The following is a 22,893-nucleotide window of genomic DNA, read 5'->3' as shown; positions in this document are numbered from 1 at the left end:
TTTAATTTAAATTGGTTCTCGGCCTTTGGGAGGATTTTGCGGTACCGGGCGAGTGCTTAAACCGTACATGGAGGACACGGTCGAATTTCTAAAGACAAGCACGTATTATAAAAAATCCTATACTTGACGCTGGCTAATGCACAAATCGTGCCAGAGCAATTTAAAAAAAAAAAAAGTACCGCTAATTTGTTTACGAATACAAGACAAAATCTTGTTTATTCAGAAATATTCTTAATAGGCTGTAGTTAAAACATAATACAATCGCCTTGAACCGTTAGTGAGAACTGGGTCCCATGATTTTCTCATCTTTCTCTATTATTTGAATTAGATGTAACATACCAAGCCTGCAAGGCAAAATAGCTATCCTAATGAAACGCAGTTTTTGTGACCTCTTCAACAATAGTTATAGAAGGAAGATGGACTGTTCCTCCAGCCTTAAACTGGATCCTGGACCAGTCTAACTACTGACTGGACAGTTTCTAGTGGTTATTGCTGCACACTCCCAACGGGTTGTGTTTTCATGTATGCTGCTGATACAGAGCGGTACGGGGGCGGGCTCTATAGGGGTGGGGGCTACAGCGCCCAATAAGACATGGGCTCTACTCGCTGCGCGCAGCCAACATAGGGGTCATGTCCAGGGTGTCAATCCGGTGGTGAGGGGCCAAGGAGTTCTCGACTTGTACCTGGTCATAGTCCGTGGTAGCGGGCAGACTCGCGGCTCGCGGTCTAACCCCGCCGGGTGAAGCCGAAGAAGAGAGCGGTGGAAGCCGCGGTTCCTGGCTCCTGCACTGGTATCATCGGTGCCAGCACAGAAGAGCGTGTAAAGATGTTGAGACTTTGAGAGGCGTCCGCTTGATCAAACATCCTCTTCACGAGTCTTGCGACGAACTCATCTAAGGACTCCATCGAGAAGTTGTAGGTATATATGCTTAGTTGGAAATACAACGATAGCGCGTTTTAACGTGTGACGTCATCGTAGTGATTGTAAGCGCCAATTTATGTCGCTTGATTGTGATTGATATCAATAGAAACTTTATTAAACAGCAAAGTTAGGGAAAAGGTTTAAGTAGAGGCTAAGTTGAACTCCTATACGTCAAGTATTAGATTTTGACATACGGCAGTCATAGGTTCTGCTAACACTTCAATTTTTAATAGACCAGGAAAAAGGGCAGGACCGCCTGATGTGTCTGTCCATAGACACTTAGACAATGCCAGACTTCGATAAAGACAATCTTCGTTGGTCATGTCATCCGCTTTGACATCTAGAAGCACGCTGGAGTTCCACCCCTTCGTAGTTGACATCCCCAGATGTTCTGGACAATTTGGGTCACAGCAAAGCAGTGGAACCCCTTGTCCTCTCCATCATCCCGAGACAGTATAGGGTTCATTTAAGTGACGACGACTCATTGGTCTAGTGGTTACTACCCCTGACTGCGAATCCATGGGTCCGGGTTCGATCCCCGGCTGAGACAAACATCGATGTGATGAGCATTTGATGTTGTGCTTAGGTCTTGGGTGTTTAAATATGTATTTATATGTCTATCTATCTATATATGTATGTATATCCGTTGCCTAGTACCCATAACACAAGCTTCACCAGCTTAGCATGGGACTAGGTCAATTGGTGTAAATTGTTTAAAAAAAAAAAAGATTAAAGTGGCGGTTAAATAGACATCTCCTAGACAGGAGTGCCCTCCAATAGGGTAAATCTCACTTAACATCAGGTGGGATTGTGGCCCAAAGTCTGTGTAGGGTTTTAGCGCCAATTTATTATTCTATACGGCTATAGAAATTGTTATTCAGTCACATATGCCTGCATGGTTAGCTGAATCATAATCGTGAGCCCCGTTTGGGGCATACAATTACTGCGAATAACATTTTTCTTAGAATGCCGAACGTGAAACTTGAAGCAATAAATAATATAACGAATAAGGGTAATATACACGAGCGTCATGTTTGTTTTAAATCAGCTTTAAAACGAAAAGCAATTTTCAATAATTGCTTGGATTAATATTGAACGTAGATAACGTCAAATACAGGTGACAGGTCACAGTAAACAGCACAATATTTTTTTTAAATGTCAATTGTCAAAATGTATAGGAAACCTCTGTATCAAATAAGTTAAAAACAAAATGTTTAGCAAAACTTTATGTAAACAGTTAAATAATACCGTTTAACTAAACTATAGGTTCAATGAACCATCGCTAATATATTATGTGTAATAAATTCAGAATCGCATCATTTGTAAAAACCTAACAATTACAAAAACGCATAAAAAGCAAAACGAATTACGTTCCGACATGGTCAGTTTCTATTTTCTATCGAGAAAATCGAACCTCGAAGGGAGCTTTGCATGACTATGATAAAAATTAATTTTTACATTATTGATTCCAAGTCAGTGACTACACACATTTTTTATGTAATAAAAACACACACAACTACACCTACATATACGGGAAGCCACGCACACCACCACACGTTTACATAGAAAAACAGCCGTTCTATCAACCACTAGATATAGAAAAAACTTCAAAATATGGCTTCATATTTCTTGATGGGAAAGTGAAACTGTAAAGTACTAAGGCCCAGGGCCGTAAGATCTAGTTTTCTTCACAGCGAGACATTCTCTGTCTCTTTCACGCATCCGAATGGTTTTCGAGTTTTCCCGTCCCAACTCAAAATACGCCAAAAATTACGTCGAGGCAAAATTCGAAAACAGTGTGCCGCGTTTCTGTGTACGGTCATACCGCGCCCGCGTAGATTTATTAGTAATTTTCCAATATCCAAAGTATTAACACTTGTAAGTTTTGCAAACTAATTCGTTTGCATTCATGCATTTTTTGCAAATTGCGCCAAATATGAAAGTCTCCACGTCGATAAGGTCGCAATTCGCATGCCATTAGATTAAACAACCCTACCGATTTAAAAATGCGCATCTATTAAATCTAACATCATCAAAGTTTGACGTTTTAAAATCGGCCGGTTATCATAGAAAATTCTGACAGTTCGGAACCACCACAACTCTTTAAGAATAATGTCGTTTTTATTACATTTTTTGATAAATTATTCTAGTTTCGATCCAGCGGCGTTACGACCTTATCGATTTTCGTATTTAGCGCAACATTTATTGTACTTTTTCGAAAGGTCTATCGGGTATCTAGCTTTCGAAAATAGTTGTATTACCTCGACTGGCTCAGACGTTGGTTTAGTAAATTGCTAATTTTGGTTTATTAGTGACGAATACAGTGTTAGAATATGGGTTAGCGAGTGAAGAAACAATGTGACAGTGATTTTAATAGTGTTTAATGTTGTTTTTTACTATTTTGTGTAACACATTCCTGTTGTGAAAGTTTATGTTTTCTGTTTTTGTGTGCACGGATGCCGATTCTATCGTCGATGCATCGCGATTGGACTGACATTCATAAATAACTTGTAAGTATTTACATCCGTTTACTAGTTATCAGAAAACCAAAAACTAGACAAAACGAGGTCAAAGTCCTTTACTTGTTTATTTAACGACTCAAACAATTGGACAATTTCGACGAAAATGATTAACTACTTCGCTTGTCACAATCTCTGTTCTATTTTTAAATTATAGAAACGATATCTGTTCATCGTGAACTGTTAATTAATTAATTATTATAAAACACAGTATAATGATAGAATACGTAAAATCTATAATGTTTTTTTTTTATTTTACCATTTCTGATATACTTATAAAGGACAACAATACGTATTTATTATAAATTACTTAAATTATAACGCAAATTTGAATATCTATTTAAAAATAGGTATAACTAAGTCTCAATGACCTTGTCGTGGACACCAAACTCCAAATCATGCAAAAACCATATTAGATTTTTATCAAATTCTAAAAAACTAATTTGAATATAAATCCTATCATCATGCATACTAAATTAATTTTTTTGTCCAATTTGAAAATCTTGTCAATTTTATTGCCCATTATTATTAAATGTCGTGTAACAAAAAAGTTGTTTTAAGTCAAAAAGAAAATACTTTTCAAAATTTTAATATTTATTACTCGCAATTACCATATATACATAATAATTGAACTTGTTTAACAATAATACTGAATTTATAATGATATGTTAATTATAGTACAATTAAAATTAATTTAGCACAAAATTTATTGTACGATAAATTTTAATACCAACATACAACTCTTTATACACCTTTCATAAGTTAGTGATTAAGTTAGGGTATAATCCAAAAGGACCCAGAGTTGAGTCTCTGCTAATTGAATCAATAAATAATGCTATTGATAATGATCGGAAAAAGGATTCATTTTGCAGATACCCCCTTTTGTGGTACATAACTCGAAAATCCTGATTTTGATCCTTATATCTTAAGTGTCACTGATGAATGAGCCTAAAAAATATCTAAACAAATGCAGGTCAGGTCAGCTTACAATGTTAGGGTATGTTAGAACAATAAACAACACTTCTAAACCTTTTTCAATAAGAAATTACAGCGCCCTAATTATTATGAGATGCCTACTAGAGGCAAGGTAAAGTGTTGGCGAGATTAAAGTTGATAGCAAATTTATCAGTAAATAATTGTACGGAGAATAGCTATTATGACAACTATAACAAGACAATTGATGGATTTTTTATGGTAATTAGGTTCTACTTAAATGTAAATTGTTTAATAGTTTTGGCAGTCACTTGTATTGTTAGGTTACGTTATTATAAGTTTCACAGTTGTGATTTTAAGGTTCCTTAATAATTTAAATTAATAAAGCTAGGTAGCCGCTGACTGTATGGATTTCTATATAATGCCCATTTTTGTAGTTAATGGTACTATGCAATAAATCTATTTCTCGTATATCTGTATCATTGTGTAAATTTCAAAGTAATTATGTTATATATTTTTAATCTATTTATTTAATAAAAAAAAAATATATTTTATTCTTTTTTTTTATTATTGTTCTTTTATCTCTGCCTTTTAAATAAATTTAATTTCTTAAATTAACAATTATCTAGTTGATAAAAGGACTTGGGACTAGTGCTAGACAGGCTACTTCTAATTAATTTGCAATTTTTGTTTTAAAATAAGTGTTGTTCGATGATTTGCTATTTTAAAAGAGTACCAAGATTTTTTTTCGCCAGATCTTTCTCTCTGCCTACACCCTCTGTCTTCTTTGCCGATGAGTAGGAATGCCTGCAGTTACAAATTGAATGAGGTAGAATAAGTGATACCTGTATCTTATGTTCCATAATAATATTTTTTTTTATTTATGCAGTATAGTATGTATCAGATGTAATTTTTTAATCGTTCCAGTATTATGCACACTTGAAATTGTGAATCATCCCAGTGAGATGAGGTCTCTGTTAATTATACATTCAAGTTCATTTATTCAGTGTAAGATTATTATAATTTAGTAGATTATACGAAATATATCTGCATATGTATAATTTATAAGTTTTTTAGGCCCATCTAAATAATTTTGCTATTAGTGGGTGATTCTCTTATAAGAGGTAACTATGGTGGCAATCTATTTAAAAGTGGTTTTTTAATCTATATGTTGCTATTTTGTGCAATGAATCACTTCTCTTAAATGTCCTTTATTAAATAACATTATAATTAAATGTCTCATTAAAGCATATTTTTGTAAAACTCGTTATATAGTCTAAAAAAGTCTCTACCCTGGCCTGTCCCCTTACCGGTTTCAGCTTAACTAGCATACAATACATACAATATTTGTATTATTTGCTAAAACAAACTATGTTTACCACAAACGTAATTAAATATACTTAAATATTATTAAAGAAAAATTGAAAAATATTTGCTTATTTTCAATAATTTTTATAACTTATTTGTTGTCCCGCTTTTTTTGTGTATCTACCCTGGCAATATTCGCACGCTGCTACAATATAAAATATAAGACGGCCACATTACCGAACTCGCTCATTGACAATTAACAACGTGAAGTTCGCAATACTAAGCACAGAAGCGGTTAGATCGACGCAATTTGCCAGTTTTTGTGTCACGTCCGTGCGATGTAACGGTTTCGCAAGGTCATTGTGTCTCTCCACTGGTAAGCAATAAAAGTTATAATAATCATTTTATTTATTTGCAATTCCTGTCCCAATTTAGTAATACTGTAATAGTCAAAGCTTGCTTTATTATTCATTGAAAACTTTCTTGGATAAACCAAAATAATGTATTATGTTATGAAAACGTCTTTCCCCTGGCGTCTTTCCCCTGGTAAGATTACTATCAGGGGAGATACTTACTGACCAGGGGAGATATGTATCATAGTAATTGTGTAAAATTCACCTATTTAATGTCTGTGTGTTGCACACGCCAATGTGGATCTGATTCTTACGGCACTATTCCAAGCCAAAGTTACATCAATATCAAACCATCAAAATCTTCTTCAAATTTGTTGCAATAGGTGTAACGAACAGTGTCTATCGCGAGAATGCATTGTAAAAATAATTATCTACGTGATTTGATTATACAGTTAGAAGAAAACTTGGAGTATTTTCTTCACCATGAACTGAATATAGTCCACCAACATTCTGCTTTTAAAATTAATAAGACAAATTTGACAGTAAGAGAAGCTGTGATTCACGTGAACCTTAGTGACTTTAAACAAAATACGCAGAAGAAATTCCATTTTGGAGGTCCACGTCAACATAAGTCTGTACACAGTTGTAACTTACACGAAAGAAGAGGCATCAGGTGAAGTAAAGACAACATGCTATTGTTCGATGTCACAGATTTTGTTACATACGCCTCCAGCTATATGGGCACACTTACAGCCAATTTTGAACAGCTTGCCACCAGAAGTAGAGATCCTCCATTTTTGGAGCGATGGACACAATATCGCACTCATTTAATAGAAGTTTACCCAGCTCTTACAGACTTTACCTGGAATAACCATGAAGCTGGACACGGTAAGGGAGCTTCAGATGGTGTTGATGCTGTTTGCAAAAGATCAGCCGACCTATTGGTAGCTAGTGGCAAAGATATAGCATGTCTGAGCGATTTGTCAGATGCTATTCAGAAAAACTGTCCTGGCATTAATGTTTTCGTTATGACAAATATATTTTAGACAAAGACGCTTTGCTTGCTAGTGCTAAAACACTCATAAAGACTTTTGCTGGTACTTTGCGCGTCCATCAGGTGTCATGGAACATTGAAGATCCGACAACATTGAAAATGAAGTCTTTAAGCTGCTTTTGCAATGAAGATATACATTGCGATCATTCTAAGCTTGGTGTCATGACATACTCGTCTAATAAAAAATCTCGTCTCCGAGTCGAAGATGTTTACGTCCCTGATTCAGAGTCCGAAAACGAGACTCCTTTTGACATTGAACAAATAATAACTTCAAAAGATCGCAAGCACCAAATAAAAAATATTCAACAACCGTCGACATGAAAATAAACGCTTAAAAACGGCGCATTTAGTCTGATTAATAATAAATATGATAAAAAAATGTTGCCTGATTATAAATTTCAAGAACAATCTTTGATAAAAGTTGATTATTTCAATTGTATTCTTTGTTTTATTGCTTCTAATTATCTCCCCTGGTCAAATGCGTATCTACCCTGATCTTCATGTCTCTACCCTGTCTGATGTATTTACCCTGGCCCTCTAAAAAGTGACAAAATATGTTTTAAGTAACTTGCCCTTACGTGAGTAGATACACAAACGAGCCAAAAATCATAATATATATGTATAATGGATAAACTCCAACTTTTCTCCTTGGCCGTCTCCTCCATAGACGAAAAACCTCTTATATAAGAACTACCCTAGTAACAATTTTAATTTAAAATTCCGTGTCACTTAGTTTCCTTGTCAGATAGCATTTGACATTGACAGCTTCAATTAACACTCGGTTCATGAATTGTAAATAATGGCTATATTTTTTTTTTTTTATGGTAATTGTCTATTCACTTCTCAAAGTGGGAATGTCAGTGACATGCGTCGTGCGCCAGTACTGAGGTACTTGATCAGTGTTTCCCACGGGGGGGGGGGGGGGGTCTATACCCCTATATATATATATATATCTATTTTCTGTTTTTCAGTATGTTTTAAAAATTTGCCAGTGAGCAGTGTTGGCCTTGTGGCTTTAGCTTGCGACTCTCATCCCTGAGGTCGTAGGTTCAATCTTCTGTGCACCAATGGACTTTCTATATGCGCATTTAACAGTTGCTTGTACGGTCAAGGAAAACATCGTGAGGAAACCGACATGTCTTAGACCCAAAAAGTCGACGACGTGTGTCAGGCACTGTAGGCTGATCACCTACTTGCCTTTTAGATTTAAAAATGATCATGAAACAGATTCAGAAATCTGATGACCTGACCTAAAGAGGTTGTATCGCCACTGATTTTTTTTTTAATTTATTGTTTAGTTAAAAATTTCCTAGTAATTTCTTCCTCAAACCTATCATTTGAGTTTCTTAAGTGAACAATTTAATTTTTTATTTCGGAAGCATAAGAATCTCATAAAGGCTAAGATGGGCAAGGTACGAAATGGGTTTGGTCAAGATATTTATACGTATGTACTAGCAGACTCGGCCAAGCGTTGCTGTGGCTAAGGTTTTTGTTATACATAGTAGTAAACTATTCAAGGGAAACGGTAGAAGAACGCCAGTCATGGGGACCACCATGCTTTTTTGGTGGTAATGCCATTAAATTGTAGCTTATGTGAAACGTTGGTACTTTCAACACAGCGCCATCTGTTAGAATTCTGTCAAATAATAAACAAATAATTTGCAATAAACTAATATGGCGGGTATAAATTAAGATGTAAGCTATCCTATCTTTTAAGTTAGATAAACTGCACACGGTGTGCAAATTTGATTGAAATCGGTTAAGTAGTTTAGGAGTCCATAGCGGACAAACAACGTGACACGTTACTTATATATATATTAAGAATATGCCTACTATAGTCTGTGGGGAACTTCCGAGAATCGTTTCGAATTCGGAAAGCTATGCCTGTTCTTGGAAATGATTTTGTTTTAATCTATGATCTCTGGTACGGTTAATAATACGGTTCGGTGTAATAATTTTATTATTTATTGAGCAGTGGACTAGTGGCTTTAGCTTGCGACTCTCATCCCTGAGGTCGTAGGTTCAATCTTCTGTGCACCAGTGGACTTTCTATGTGCGCATTTAATACTCGTACAATGGAAAACATCGTGAGAAAACCGACATATCTTAGACCCAAAAAGTTGGCGTGTCAGGCACAGGAGGCTGATCACCTACTTAGAATGACATACATATCATGAGACAGATACGGAAATCTGAGGCCCAGACCTAATAATTTTATAGCTTTATCTCAATTTCACAAGTTTAGTCAAATATTGCTACATTAAGTAAAGGGTATTTCCACAAGAAGTTTGTTTTTCAATTGTGGCAACACCGAGAACGTGATAGTTTTGACATTTAGTTTTTGGCGGTATTCGTAGCAGGTGCTTTGGCAATTATTACAATGAATTCAATTTCGCTCGAAAATCGCATTAAAATAATTCAAATCCACTATAAAAATGGTGGTTCTGTTAAAGTTACATTTCGTAAAATTCGTGATATTTTCGGCCAGCATAATCGTCCTTCTGAGACCGCTGTTAAGAATTTGGTCGCGAAATTTGAGTCGACAGGCTCGGTACAAAATGTGCCAACACCAACACGTGGTCGACCGGGTCGTTCAACAGAAAACATCGCCGCCGTGAGCCACAGTGTTGAAGAAGATCAAAATTTGTCAATTTCACGACGTTCTCAACAATTGGGGTTATCCAAAAGCACAACATGGCGAATTTTGCGAAAGGATTTGGCTTTAAAGCCTTACAAGATTCAACTGGTGCAGGAATTAAAGCTGATCGACCATTCAAATCGCCGCAGATTCGCTCAGTTCATTCAGGAACAACCTGCTGGTTTTTCTGAAAAAATCATTTTTTCAGACGAAGCCCATTTTCATTTGTCAGGGTACGTCAACAAGCAAAATTCTCGCATTTGGGCTTCTGAAAATCCTAAAGCAATTATTGAGAAGGCTTTGCATACTCAACGTGTTACTGTGTGGTGCACTATGTGGTCTGGAGGCGTGATTGGGCCGTTTTTTTTCGAAGATGAGGCTGGAAATGCGGTAACAGTCAATGGATCACGGTATCGCGAGATGTTAACCACTAAATTTTGGCCTATTATTGATGACATGGATATCACTGAAATGTGGTTTCAACAGGACGGTGCCACATGTCACACAGCCAATGAAACGATCAATTTATTGCAAACCAAATTTCCCGAGCGCATAATTTCGCGAAATTCAGCTGTTAAGTGGCCAGCCAGATCGTGTGATTTAACACCACTGGATTATTTTTTGTGGGGCTATGTTAAAGACAGAGTCTATACGGAGCCAATCGAATTGATTGCAGCCTTAAAACTCATAATCCGTGATGTCATTAACGAAATAGACCCTCCATTTTGCCAAAAAGTAATTAAAAATTTTGATGAAAGAATCAACATCTGTCAGCGTGGTCGTGGTGGACATTTGCCAGATATCATTTTTCATTCATAATTGCCAAACTTTTCTCTTTGTAATACAATAAAAATTTTATTCATTTTCCTCTAAATTCTTTGTTTTATTTTGTTTTAGAAAACAAAGTTCTTGTTGAAAAACCCTTATTTTAAACTAAACTTTTATTTGTATTTGTAATTTCTGTAAGATTTCAGTTTATCGTAAATAATTTTGATATTTTTTTTCACTTTTTAATTATCCACGCGTGGTAAATTTATAAATTGCCCTAAGTAACGGTAACAATAGGCTGATATGAATTAAAATATTTATGAAAATAAATTAAAAATTTCTAACATGCATTTTAATTTTTTAAATTATTTAGGATAATTATTCTAATTTAAAATTTAAATTATTACTGTATATTTGATATCATTCATTTAAATTTTTAACCGTTTTTTTGCGCTCTTTGGTCTTGAACCTAGGTTTATATAAAAAGAGGAAGAAAAGTCTATTGGACATGTGATAGCTACAAATGACCTCGAACAAAAGTCAAAATCATTTATTCATTTAGGTAACACAATGTACACTTATGAACGTCAATAAAGACATACATATTAAATGCTTCTAATTTAACATTTACCGCCAGTTCTCAAATCAAGGGCGTAGAACAGAAGAACTGGCAATAAACTCTCTTTAATCGCCAAGTTTTTTGTTTTTCACAATGTTTGTAAGGAGCAACCATTACACCATGTTCCACATGACATCTTAAGTAATAAATCTATATATATAAAAATGAAACCCGTTTTCCGTTGTCACGACATAACATGAAAACGGCTTGACCGATTTGTCTGATTTTTTTTATAATATTCCTTGAAGTACGAGGATGGTTCTTACGGAGAGAAAAATAAAAAAAATTGAGTGAAAAAGTCTAAAAACAACACTTTTCTATATTACCATACAAAATATTCGTAATAATACTTAAAAGTCAATTTGAACTTTAATACCATTTCATAAAGTTCAAATGTTAGTGGAAGGGGTTCCGGGAAGGTAAATTTTTATTTTTTGACATAATGTATTTGTTGTATTATCAACTTTCTTTTTTTATCTTAGCTAGACCGGTGTTCTGAATAGCAGAATAAGTATTAAAAAAAAAATAAAGAATCGACTGTTAGGCGGTACGATGTTCGCCAGACCAGCTAGTAGTTAATAAAATTAAAAACAAGATTTGTCCTCTATCAGCAGGAGGCATGGTGAAATAGGAGTACGCACTTACATTCTCGTGGGAATATCACGCAAAAAACAACTGCTTCTGAATTTTCCGGAGCCAATATCCTCTACTGTCTTAGACTCAGACAGTGATGCCACTCCGACGGAATGAACTAGAACCATTTTTAAATATAATAAAAATGAATGAAAAGAAAATTAAAACAAACTTAAAAAGTTTGGTCCCTGTGGCAGTCCACACTTAACCTGTTAGTTTGTGTACCTTTAACTCTGGCAGCATTTCCTCGCTGTATTGCGATACTTATGCGTTGAGGAAAGCACCAGCTCTCGGGTCACCTACCAGGCGCCAACTTAAATCTTTAATTAGCTGGGCACTTGAACCCCACGGCCCAAGAGCCCAAATTATCATAATAATAAGAACAGTTATTTATAACTGTTGTCAAAACTTATGGCCCGAATACTATACCCTTAAAGACACCTTGCCTTTAAATTTAATTGCCTTATGACTTTAAATTGAACATGTCTGAAGAACTTTGAACAGGCTTTTCTGCCACTTTAAAAATTTAATTACCTTCCCCTGGAAAGCATCAGCAGTGATCTTCTGGGAAGGTGATCAAATAGTTTGATTCAAAGAGTGAACAGACGAAGTGATGCCGCTGTATACTGTGTATATAAATTTAATCAGGTACCAGGAGGCAAACGGGCAGGATGCTCACCTGATGTTAAGTGATACGGCCGCCCATAGGCACTCACATTGCCAGAAGGCACGCGAGTGCGTTGCCGGCCTTTAAATAATTGGTACGCTCTTGATGTACCCTAAGTGGAATTGGTTCGGAAATACCAACCGCCAATACACACTATAATTGGCAGAGGGCTCGCGAGTACGTTGCCGACCTTTAAAGAATTGGTAGACTCTCGATGGACCCTAGGTCGAATCGGTTCGGCAATACCAACCGCCAATAGACACTATCATTGGCAGAGGGCTCGCGAGTGCGTTGTCGACCTTTAAAAAATTGTACGCTCTCGAAGGACACTAAGCCTAATTGGTTCGGGAATATTTATCAGGAATTTCGATTTAAAATATCACGAAATTATACGCTTCTACAAACATAAGATGTCAAAATTAAACTCTATGTAACAATTCTTTTTTCAAATTCACACAGAGTATAAAATATTCTAAATATTAAATCTGGTATTCGAAATTTAAATGTATACTCGAGTTATTTTTAAAAATAAACAACTTGTCAAATGTCATAGTGTCTATTTTTAATCTGTGACGGGTTTTAATTCGGCTAAAAAAACTTACAAGCTTTTTAGGTCTGGGCCCCGGATTTCTGTATCTTTTTCATGATCAATCTAATAGGCAAATAGGTGATCAGCCTCCTGTGACACACGCTGCGACTTTTTGGGTCTAACGCCGTTTTCCTTACGTTTTTCTTCATACGAATGTTAAATGCTTCATAGAAAGTCCATTGGTCCAGTCAGGGATTGGGGGTCCTCAGCATGCTGAAGCCACTAATGACCTATAACCCCTAGATGGGGCAGAGGGAGTCTCCAAGTCTCCATCGCCTTCATGAGCCTCGAAATTCACATCGCTCCAAGTCTTTTCTCTCTTCTCCTGTAAGACGCCAGGTTTGAAAAATTCGCTGTATTAAGATGCCCCGTTATGGGGTATGGGGATTTATGGATCTACTCAATAGAAAGTACAGACCTGTTCGTCAAATAAAAAGTTATAATTGCCTGCATTCAATTTTGTAGCGCAAGAGCTGCTGATTCTATTTATATTTACATAATTTATTTTATATATGATATAAGCAGACCGGCCAAGCGTTGCTGTGGCTAAGGTTTTTGTTATATTACATAGAAGTAAACTATTCAAGGGAAACTTTAGGAGACTTTATGTGAAACGATGGTACTTTTAACACAGCGCCATCTGTTAGAATTGTATCAAACAATAAACAAATATTTGCAATAAAATAATATTGCGACTATAATTTGAGATTTAAACTACCCTATCTTTTAAGTTGGATCAAACTACACACGGTGTGCAAATTTGATTGATATCGGTTCGGTAGTTTAGGAGTCCATTGAGGACAAACATTGTGACACGAGATTTATATATATTAAGATAAGATATGTTGGTAAGTAGATGCTCTTCAATACTTATATACTACCTATACTTACATGGGGATCTCAAATTTGGGCGCCCACTAATGCGCAACAAAGCTACAGGTGTGTCAAAGATCGATGGATGGATAAGGAAGAAAACTTTATACCAAAAAAAAAATCTACTTATGAAGTGCTAATGGACACTATCAATGCCAGAGGGCTCGCGAGTACGTTACCTGCCTTTTAAGAATTGGTACTTATAGAACAGGTGGCAAACGAGCAGCTCATCTGATGTTAAGTCATATCGCCGCCCATGGACACTCTCAATGCCAGAGGGCTCGCGAGTGCGTTGCCGGCCGGTCCCTATATGTCTTAGATAGTTTTGCACTTCTTGTCTGTTGCCTGGAAGAGATCGCTCGAAAGAGATAAGGCCGACAGTTGCCCTTCATTTGTGTCCATGTCAATGCTAACTATTGTGGCGTTTATTTCCTTAAAATAACTATATGTAGTTTAAAATGGGACACGAAAATACCTACTCTCAATTAGGTAAGCTGTTTGTACGGTTTATCAAGGAAAATTGTTCAGCAGCTCTCAGTCTAGGCTTCGAGACAGCGTGGAAAAAACCGGCGCAAGGTGAAAACTGGAAATTAAACAGTTGCGCCAACAATTTTCTAACTCAAAATCTTATACGGCACAGTAGAAATGTCTATGGGCGAATCTGGGTTGGCGAAAGGGCATCTAGCTGTCATAAAAAAAAATACGTAAAGAAAGTGTATAGGATTGCACGTGCCTTTATAAACTAAAGGAATTACAGACATTTTTAAATATGGAATCCATACTCCAGGGGGTGAATGTTTACTAACAGAAGCTTAAACTCCTTGTCTATGGGTAGAATTCAAAGACTAGTACGAATTCCGTTAGTCAAAAAAGTATTGGTTGTTGGGACATTTGTGATAGCCTTTATAACTTAGCCTACTGTGTACGTGTTGAACTGTCACTGAACTAAATTAAGATTTACGTAAACAAATGTCTATGTAATCGTGAATAATTTATGAAACCAAAAATTTCTATTTGTAATAATTAATTTTAATTACGCAGAAATCAATTTCGTTTTTGCATTCGAAAGTTTTGACGTGACGCATTATTAAATGTTATTTTAGGGCTGTCAATTGTCACAATTTGTAAATTACGAACGCAAATTTAGTTTTGTACACGGAATTTTGAAAAAGGAATACATACCATAGCTCACGTTCATACATTTCTTTTTATTTTTTTTAAGGAATTGCAGCATTTTTTCGCTATAATTCGATGTTCTGTTGTGTATGTTGGATACATATATATTCTGTTACACTATATATGTTTATAACGATAGTTATTAAATAGAAATGCTTTTTTTGTTTAATTTTACATCGTAATTTCTACACCGAATGAAAATAAATAAATACAATTCTTACAGCCCTAACTCTGATGAATGGAGATTCATCGAATCGTAACAATTAAAAGAACGATAATTCAAGATGATTAGACTACTGTCATTTAAATATAATTATATATGTTTAGAAAATTAACTATGTACTATGTAATAATTAATACACGCTATTCAAGATAATTTCGGTGAATAGACACACGTATCTATGCGATCCTGGTACTTGAATAATGATATTCGTATACTAGGTTCAATATTACGTAACGCAATTTTTGGAGATTATTGAACCCCCCCCCCCCCCCCATGAACTCGTCGTAACGTTTTTCAGTACCCAAGTACATTACTGTACCCAAGTATAGTAAAACGTTTCTTGACCACCTAGTGACTCTTTAGGTTCTATTATGTGGTGTAAGTCGAAAAAACTATTAACAATAACGCGTAATTTACTCCCCGCCCCGCATCGTAACGTTTCACAAAAGGACGAAAATACGTTACGTAATACTTGAACGCTCCCTTACTTCTTCCTTTCTTTACCTTAGGGAGCGTTCAAGTATTACGTCACGCAATTTTGGAGATTCTAGACCCCCCCTCCTCCTCATAACGCGCCGTAACGTTTTTATGTACCCAATAGTAAAACGATTCGTGACCACCTACACCACCTGTTTGTACCTAAAAGTTACCATTATGTGGTGTAAAGTACTGTAAAGACGAAAATAATATTAACAATAACGCGTAATTTACTCCCCGCCCCACACCGTAACGTTTTACAAAAGGACCCCCCCCCCCCAAATTTGTTACGTAATACTTGAACGCTCCCTTAGTTGCCCGATTCTCGAAAGAATACAAACACTGAGCTAATTGTCTTTTGGTTTCGGGTGAACAATATATCCAGCTTTCATCACCTGACGATGTCAAATACAGCATTTGAGTCACCGCCGTTGAACTTATCTAACATTTGGCGGCACCAGTCCATGCGAAGGTGCTTCTGGTCCTGCTGACGCCAAGCTTCCTGACTCCAAATTAGGTATTTATTACTTATTGGAAGGATAAACACTATTGTTGCGTTTCACGACTGTCAGATAGCGCTATTCATCATAAGTTATGAGTCCGATGAATGTCAAATAGAACAATTTATCTTCCAAATAATGTATGTGTTGCATAGCTATTTGGTACTTTATCCATACATTGTAAAACAGACCCTTAGTCTTTCAAAGAACGTTCCATTTCTTAAAACGCCGGCAACGCACTCGCGTGCCCTCAGGCAATGAGTGTCCATGGACGGTATGTATTTCCGATCCAATTCTACTCAGGGTCCTTCAAAAAAGAGCGTACCAATTCTTAAAAGGCCGGCAACGCACTCGCGAGCCCTCTGAAGTATTTCCGAACTAATTCGACTTATGGTCCTTCAAGAAAAAAAGCGTACTAATTAATAGGCCGGCAAAGCACTCGCGATCCCTATGGCATTGTTCTATAAAAAAAGATTGTTTCAATGTTACATTGTAACTTTTTGTATTGGTATAGATTTAAAGCTTTTATTACTTAATTCACCCAGTTAAACCTGTTCTGTCAACAGCCACATTGACAGATGTGTTTGTTAACTGTCAATGTGTCAAATTACACATAATTTTAAATTGTTGTTGTCAATTTTTCAATTTATCTCTTTAATTAATTTATTATTCGATTAATGAACAATGATGGCAAAATAGCTGGTGAGTCTGGTGATATTGTCTCGTATGGTGGAGAAAAGCTGAATTGGATCTAAAATCACCGTGACGTTCGAACCCAATAACCTATCTCAATCCACCATCTGAGATAGTAATCTTAATCCAAATGTTGTAACAATGCCAATAACCAATCGACTGATTGTAATACCCATCTGTCGATACAAGCTATCCATGGGAGGTCGTATCGTTGTCTGTGGATAGACCTTTGTATGAAAATGACAATTGACGAAAGCTCGATTTCAACAGTTAATTATTTTAACAGATTTTAACTTACACCAGTTTTTTAAATAATAAAAAAAAACTTTATTATGTTTTAAACATACACATGTATATTTTAATGTTATTTGTACGGTTTTATTTACTTTATTTGGTTTACATTGATTATCAAATATGAGTGAAAACTCGGTAAAATGGAACGACAAAGAGCATTTTATCCGTCGCCAAAAATGCATTGTCTTCGTAGGGTTTGGTTATTGGGATGCAGATAGGAGATCGATCGACTGTCACGAATGTGGATTAATTATTGGGTTCGGGCGTTAACTTACAGAATACTGAGAGTTAGTTAAAATGAAAGTAAATTCAAAATGCGTTCCAAAACGACGGGTCGTTCAAAAACATTCAAAACGACTGATAACCTATCAGTACAAACAATGATTACACACTACGCATATCATATAAAAATTTGTTTGTTTAATATTTTAAGAATAAATGGAAAACTACTAGAACTTGTCTTATTTATTTAATTCAATTAAAAAAAGTGTCACGAACGGTGTTAAAAAAATCTCCACTTTCTCTTGTAATATAAATAAAAATTGCAAATTATGTGGGTACACGCAAAACTCGTTATTGTTATTTATTCCTTGATTATTTTGAGAGCCAGCAATAAACCTTTTTGGTGATCGTAAGATTAATTAAGTGTTCCAAATTCAAATCGAGCTACTTTAGTACTGCAAGTTAATAGACTATTTCACTATTTTCAAGAGGGTCTATTATTTTTAGGGATAAATTTGTGTATTAGACAATTTTTTATTCCCACTATGAAGTAAGTAACACTTAACAGTGGAACGTTTCGCGCGTTTTTTCATTGACAGTTACTTTTTTATTCATAATTTTAACAGCCAGTAACATTTACATAATTTTGCAATAAATCTCTTTGGTGGTTGATTATTAACAGTATTCCAAATTCAAATCGAGCTACATTGTGTGTATTGCAATAATCAGTAGAAAGAATATGTTTCGCGCGTTTTTTCATTGACAGTAACTTTTTTTTCTATTCATAATATTAACAGCCAGTAACATTCACATAATTTTTACAATCTCTTTGGTGTTTGATTATTAACAGTATTCACAATTCAAATCGAGCTTTAGTCTGTATTTACATATACCTTATAAAAATACATTCAAAGATGTAGGAAGATTAAAATTTTGTAGTTTTTAGTCCATCGCAGTGTGTAAATAAAAAGATAAACAAACATGATAAAATATGAACCCATGACTTTTGTTATCAATTTTCGAAATTCTGTTTCAATTTTAGGTTTTCGAGTAATATGTATATGAAACTGGCGCTATATATACTATTTCTAAATAAATCAGCGCTACAACCTTTTTAGGTCTGGGCCTCAGATTTATCTATCTGTTTCATAATCAATCTAATAGGCAAGTAGGTGATTAGCCTCCGATGAAACACGCCGTCGACTTTTTGGGTCTAAGGCAAGCTAATTTCCTTCGTACGGGCGAATGTCAAATGCGCTCATAGAAAGTCCATTGGTGCACAGCCGGGGATCGAACCTACGATCTCAGGGATGAGAGTCGCACGCTGAAGCCACTAGACCAACACTGGTGCCATGTACACTATTTGATAGTATGAAAAATAATCATACTATCAAACAGTCTTATTGAGAGTAATCTTAAAAATATGGCTTTAAATTATCATTAATCTTAATGTATATAAATTACGCGTCACGTTGTTTGTCCGCTATGGACTGCTAAACTACTTAACCGATATCAATCAAATTAGCACACCGTGTGCAGTTTGATCTAACTTAAAAGATATGACAGCTTACATCTTAATTTATACCCGCAATTTTATTTTTTTGCAAATTATTTGTTTATTATGTAACATAATTCTAACAGATGGCGCTGTGTTGAAAGTACCAACGTTTCACATAAGCTACAATTTAATGGCATAACCACCAATAAATCATGGTGGTCCCCATGACTGGTGTTCTCCTACCGTTTCCCTTGAATAGGTTACTACTATGTAATATAACAAAAAATTTAGCCACAGCAACGCTTGGCTGTATTGTATCTGCTAGTTTAATTATAAATAAAAACTAGCCGATCCGGCAAACGTCGTTTTGCCATGTATATCATTTATAATAAAAAAATAGGGGTTGATCGTAGAGGGTTGAAAATTAGGGGTTGTATGTATTTTTTAATTCTGTAACATAAAAAAAATAAAAAATAAAATTTTATCTATAAATAAAAAAATAAAAATTAGGGGTGGACTACCCTTAACATCTGGCGGGCTGATTTGTGAATCTAAACCATTCCCAGATCCCCTTGAACACACACAAAAAATTTCATCAAAATCGGTCCAGTCGTTTAGGAGGAGTTCAGTCACATACACACGCACACAAGAAATATATATATTAAGATATTGACTTACGTCAGTCACGTGACACAAAATGGCCACAGATTCAACGAATCGACAACGACATTTGCACGTAAATGATGTCTGTCTAATCCTAATATCGTGAAGTTTAATGTCGTCGGATGATTATGATCGAATATTTATGTAATTTAAGAATGTGACCTAACTTGGTGCGACGCCAACTTGGTAGCTGATAAAATTACTAATATTTAATTTGAACTTACAAAGTTAGAAGTGTAGATTCTATAACCAATATATAGTCTATGCACCTTCGAAAATGTTTATCTGTGGATGCAATCCTCAAATTCCATTTTTGAATTTTTTAGTATAGACGTGTCTTTATCTATGTTACTTTTCAGGTCTATGACATTCAGGGTCTTCATCTTGAAAAATCAAAAAGAATCTGTTGATATATTACTACAATTAATGAAACGAATAATACTTTAAGACAGTTACTGAAACGAATTATACTTTAAGACAATTAATGAAACGAATAATACTTTAAGACACTTAATTAAACAATACATATTTTAAGACAATTAATGAAACGAATAATACTTTAAGACAATTAATGAAATGAATACTATAAGACAATTAATGAAACGAATAATACTTTAAGAATTAAATGTTTTCAGATCCACCGAACCACATTCCAAGAAGCAAGATGACGCCGCAACAATACTGCTTGAGGTGGAAACACCACCACTCCAATGTCCAGAGCATGTTCGCGCAATTGCTTGAAAAAGGTATACCCATACTTGTTCTAGTATTTCGTGATTAAATCCTTAATAGACAAGTGATCAGCCGTCTATGTCTGTGGCCATTGAAACGGCTGGGTAAAAAACCTAAGATTACATATGAGAGTCGGACGCTAAAGCCTGAAGGCTTTGGAGAGGGTCTTAATAAGGAAACATACAATTGTTGGTTTCAAAGTAAATACTATTTATATTAAGTAATATATTTTACATATGACAGTTATTTAAAATCGTAATGTAATATCTATTGTCTGTGCTGATCTCTAAACTCTGTAACCTTTCGAGTAGAACACATTTAAATATAGAACAATAATTGCTACTCGAAATTCAATTTTAATTGTCTATGCTCTATTCTTTAAACTCTGTGTCGTGACGGGTCATATTTAAATATTATTTTAAATATGGAAGACAATAATTGCAACTCGAAGTTCAATTTCAATTGTCTATGCTCTGTTCTCTAAACTCTGTGACGCGACGAGTCAACACATTTAAATATTATTTTAAATATGGAAGACAATAATTGCAAATCGAAATTCAATTTCTATTATCTGTTCTCTGTTTTCTAAACTTTGTGTTGTGACGAATAGACATTGAATAATAATTTTAAATATAGAAGACAATAATTGTACTATGTCACAGAGGAGAAACAGAGGATATAAAACCGACACATTTAAAAGGCGCGTAATTTAAATTGGGGCATAGAGTACAAAGAGATTTTGTCAATGGATATTCTATACGCATTGTATAGTCTGTTACCTTGCCACTATGCAATATATTATTATGATGAGAATAAAATGTATTCATTCAGTTTTCTCTAAAGATCTATTTCAAGACACAAATATATAATACGGTATTTATAATATTATTAACCTACATAGTAATAATAATGATTTTAAATTAAATCAAATATTAAAAAATTGTCCCTGTGTACCTTTAATACTGGCATTTCCTCGCGTTGCGATACTTATTCGTTGAGAGCTCAACGTTTAGGTTTCCCAACCGTACTTTATAAACACGTACGTATACGATAAATACGTACGTACAATATACGTTGTTTTAGGTAAGTGTACCAACTTTAAACGAACAATAAAGTACTCGTAAATACTTTATTTCACATGATGTGATTTCTTTAGTAAATATTTTTGAAGTTTACTTTTGGCGCGGTAGGGAAAAATGATGTAAACAAAAAGTTATGATTTGAGAAAATTTATATCGTATAAGGGGGCGTCCATAAATTACGTGAGGTGTTTAAGGGGAGGAGGGGTCTCATTTAATCTTACGTTGGAGAGAGGGGGGTCTCGGCAAATATCACGCAATTTTTTTTAAGAAAACGGTTGACCCTAAAGGCTATCTCTGCAACTTCCCGCTAACTCCATACCTAAACTCTCAACATTTCACTTATTTTGTTTTAGTCGTAAATAAAAGCACGAAGCAATTTTTTTTCTTTTTACAATAACAATCCAAAGCGTTTACGTAAGAAACCCACATTTTGAAAAATCTCACGTGAGATTGGGGAATGGGGGAGGGGGTTGAATAAAATCTAACGACATCTCACCAGGGGGGGAGGTACAGAAAATTAAAAAAAACACCTCACGTAATTTATGGACGCCCCCTAACTTAATATTATCTTCAATACACTCAATAAACAACTATAAATACTATGTCTAACGCAAGGACTCATCAGTACCAATCTAGTGGATAATATGATATAGGATGTAGATTTTTTCGAATGCAAATAAGAATTAGTAAAAAAGCCAATTTTCTTATAAAAACGCAAAATAAATTCTAACTCTGCAGGTGTTGGGCTTAGAGACCTCCCGTAGAACAATTTTTTGCAGCTGATGACCTAATCTATCCCCTAGTTGCGTTTGATCCACGACTTTTTGGCCACCCTGTATATACTTAGTTGGAAATACAGTAGAACCTCCTTAAGTCGAACCTCGATAAGTCAAAAACCTCCAAATCTCGAAAAAATGTTTTGTTCCCTTCCCTTAAAACACCAAAACCTCCATTACTTGAAATCTTGACCCTCTGTTAATCGAAATAATCACCGAGTCCCTCCAAGCCATTTTGGTACATATTTTCACTCTATAACTCGAAAAATTAAATTTGACCTCTGTATCTCGAACATAGGAACGTTTTATTTTACAACCTTTACAACTTGATCATTTGGAATTTATTATCTCTATTGTTCGAACAAAAATAACCGACTTTAAGAACTTGCCGACAATGTGAGTACACTATTGTTTCTTAGAAAACATTTTAGGAGTATACAATAATAAATTTATGACTCATGGAAACACGTGTTTGCTTGCTTTGTGTCAGGTGTTCAATTTTGATTCCCTTTGAAATCCTCTATAAGTTGAAAACTCTATAACTCGAATTTTTTGGCGTCTCCCTTGATGTTCGACTTATAGAGGTTCTACTGTACTTCGTCACCGCGTTTTAACGTGTGACGTCATCGCAGTGATTTAACATTGTAGATGTCAATATAAAGCAGAGCAGAAAAAAACCGC

General features: G+C 35.2%; 1 protein-coding gene across 1 annotated transcript in view; it reads left to right on the top strand.

Annotated features, from left to right (window-relative positions):
* Positions 1-2,957: 2,957 nt before the first annotated feature.
* Positions 2,958-22,893, top strand: part of LOC125058760 — a 46,003-nt gene continuing 26,067 nt past the window's right edge. Inside the window, exons 1-2 of the mRNA XM_047662916.1 lie at positions 2,958-3,432; positions 20,258-20,368. Coding sequence (XP_047518872.1) covers positions 20,287-20,368 — 82 coding nt within the window. The 5' untranslated portion in view covers positions 2,958-3,432; positions 20,258-20,286. The remainder of the gene's footprint in view (positions 3,433-20,257; positions 20,369-22,893) is intronic.

Source organism: Pieris napi, chromosome 18 (assembly GCF_905475465.1).
Source record: "Pieris napi chromosome 18, ilPieNapi1.2, whole genome shotgun sequence".
Classification (NCBI taxonomy): Eukaryota; Metazoa; Arthropoda; class Insecta; order Lepidoptera; family Pieridae; genus Pieris; species Pieris napi.
The sequence above is the reverse complement of the archived record's forward strand: the minus strand, read 5'-3'. Positions and strand labels throughout refer to the sequence as shown.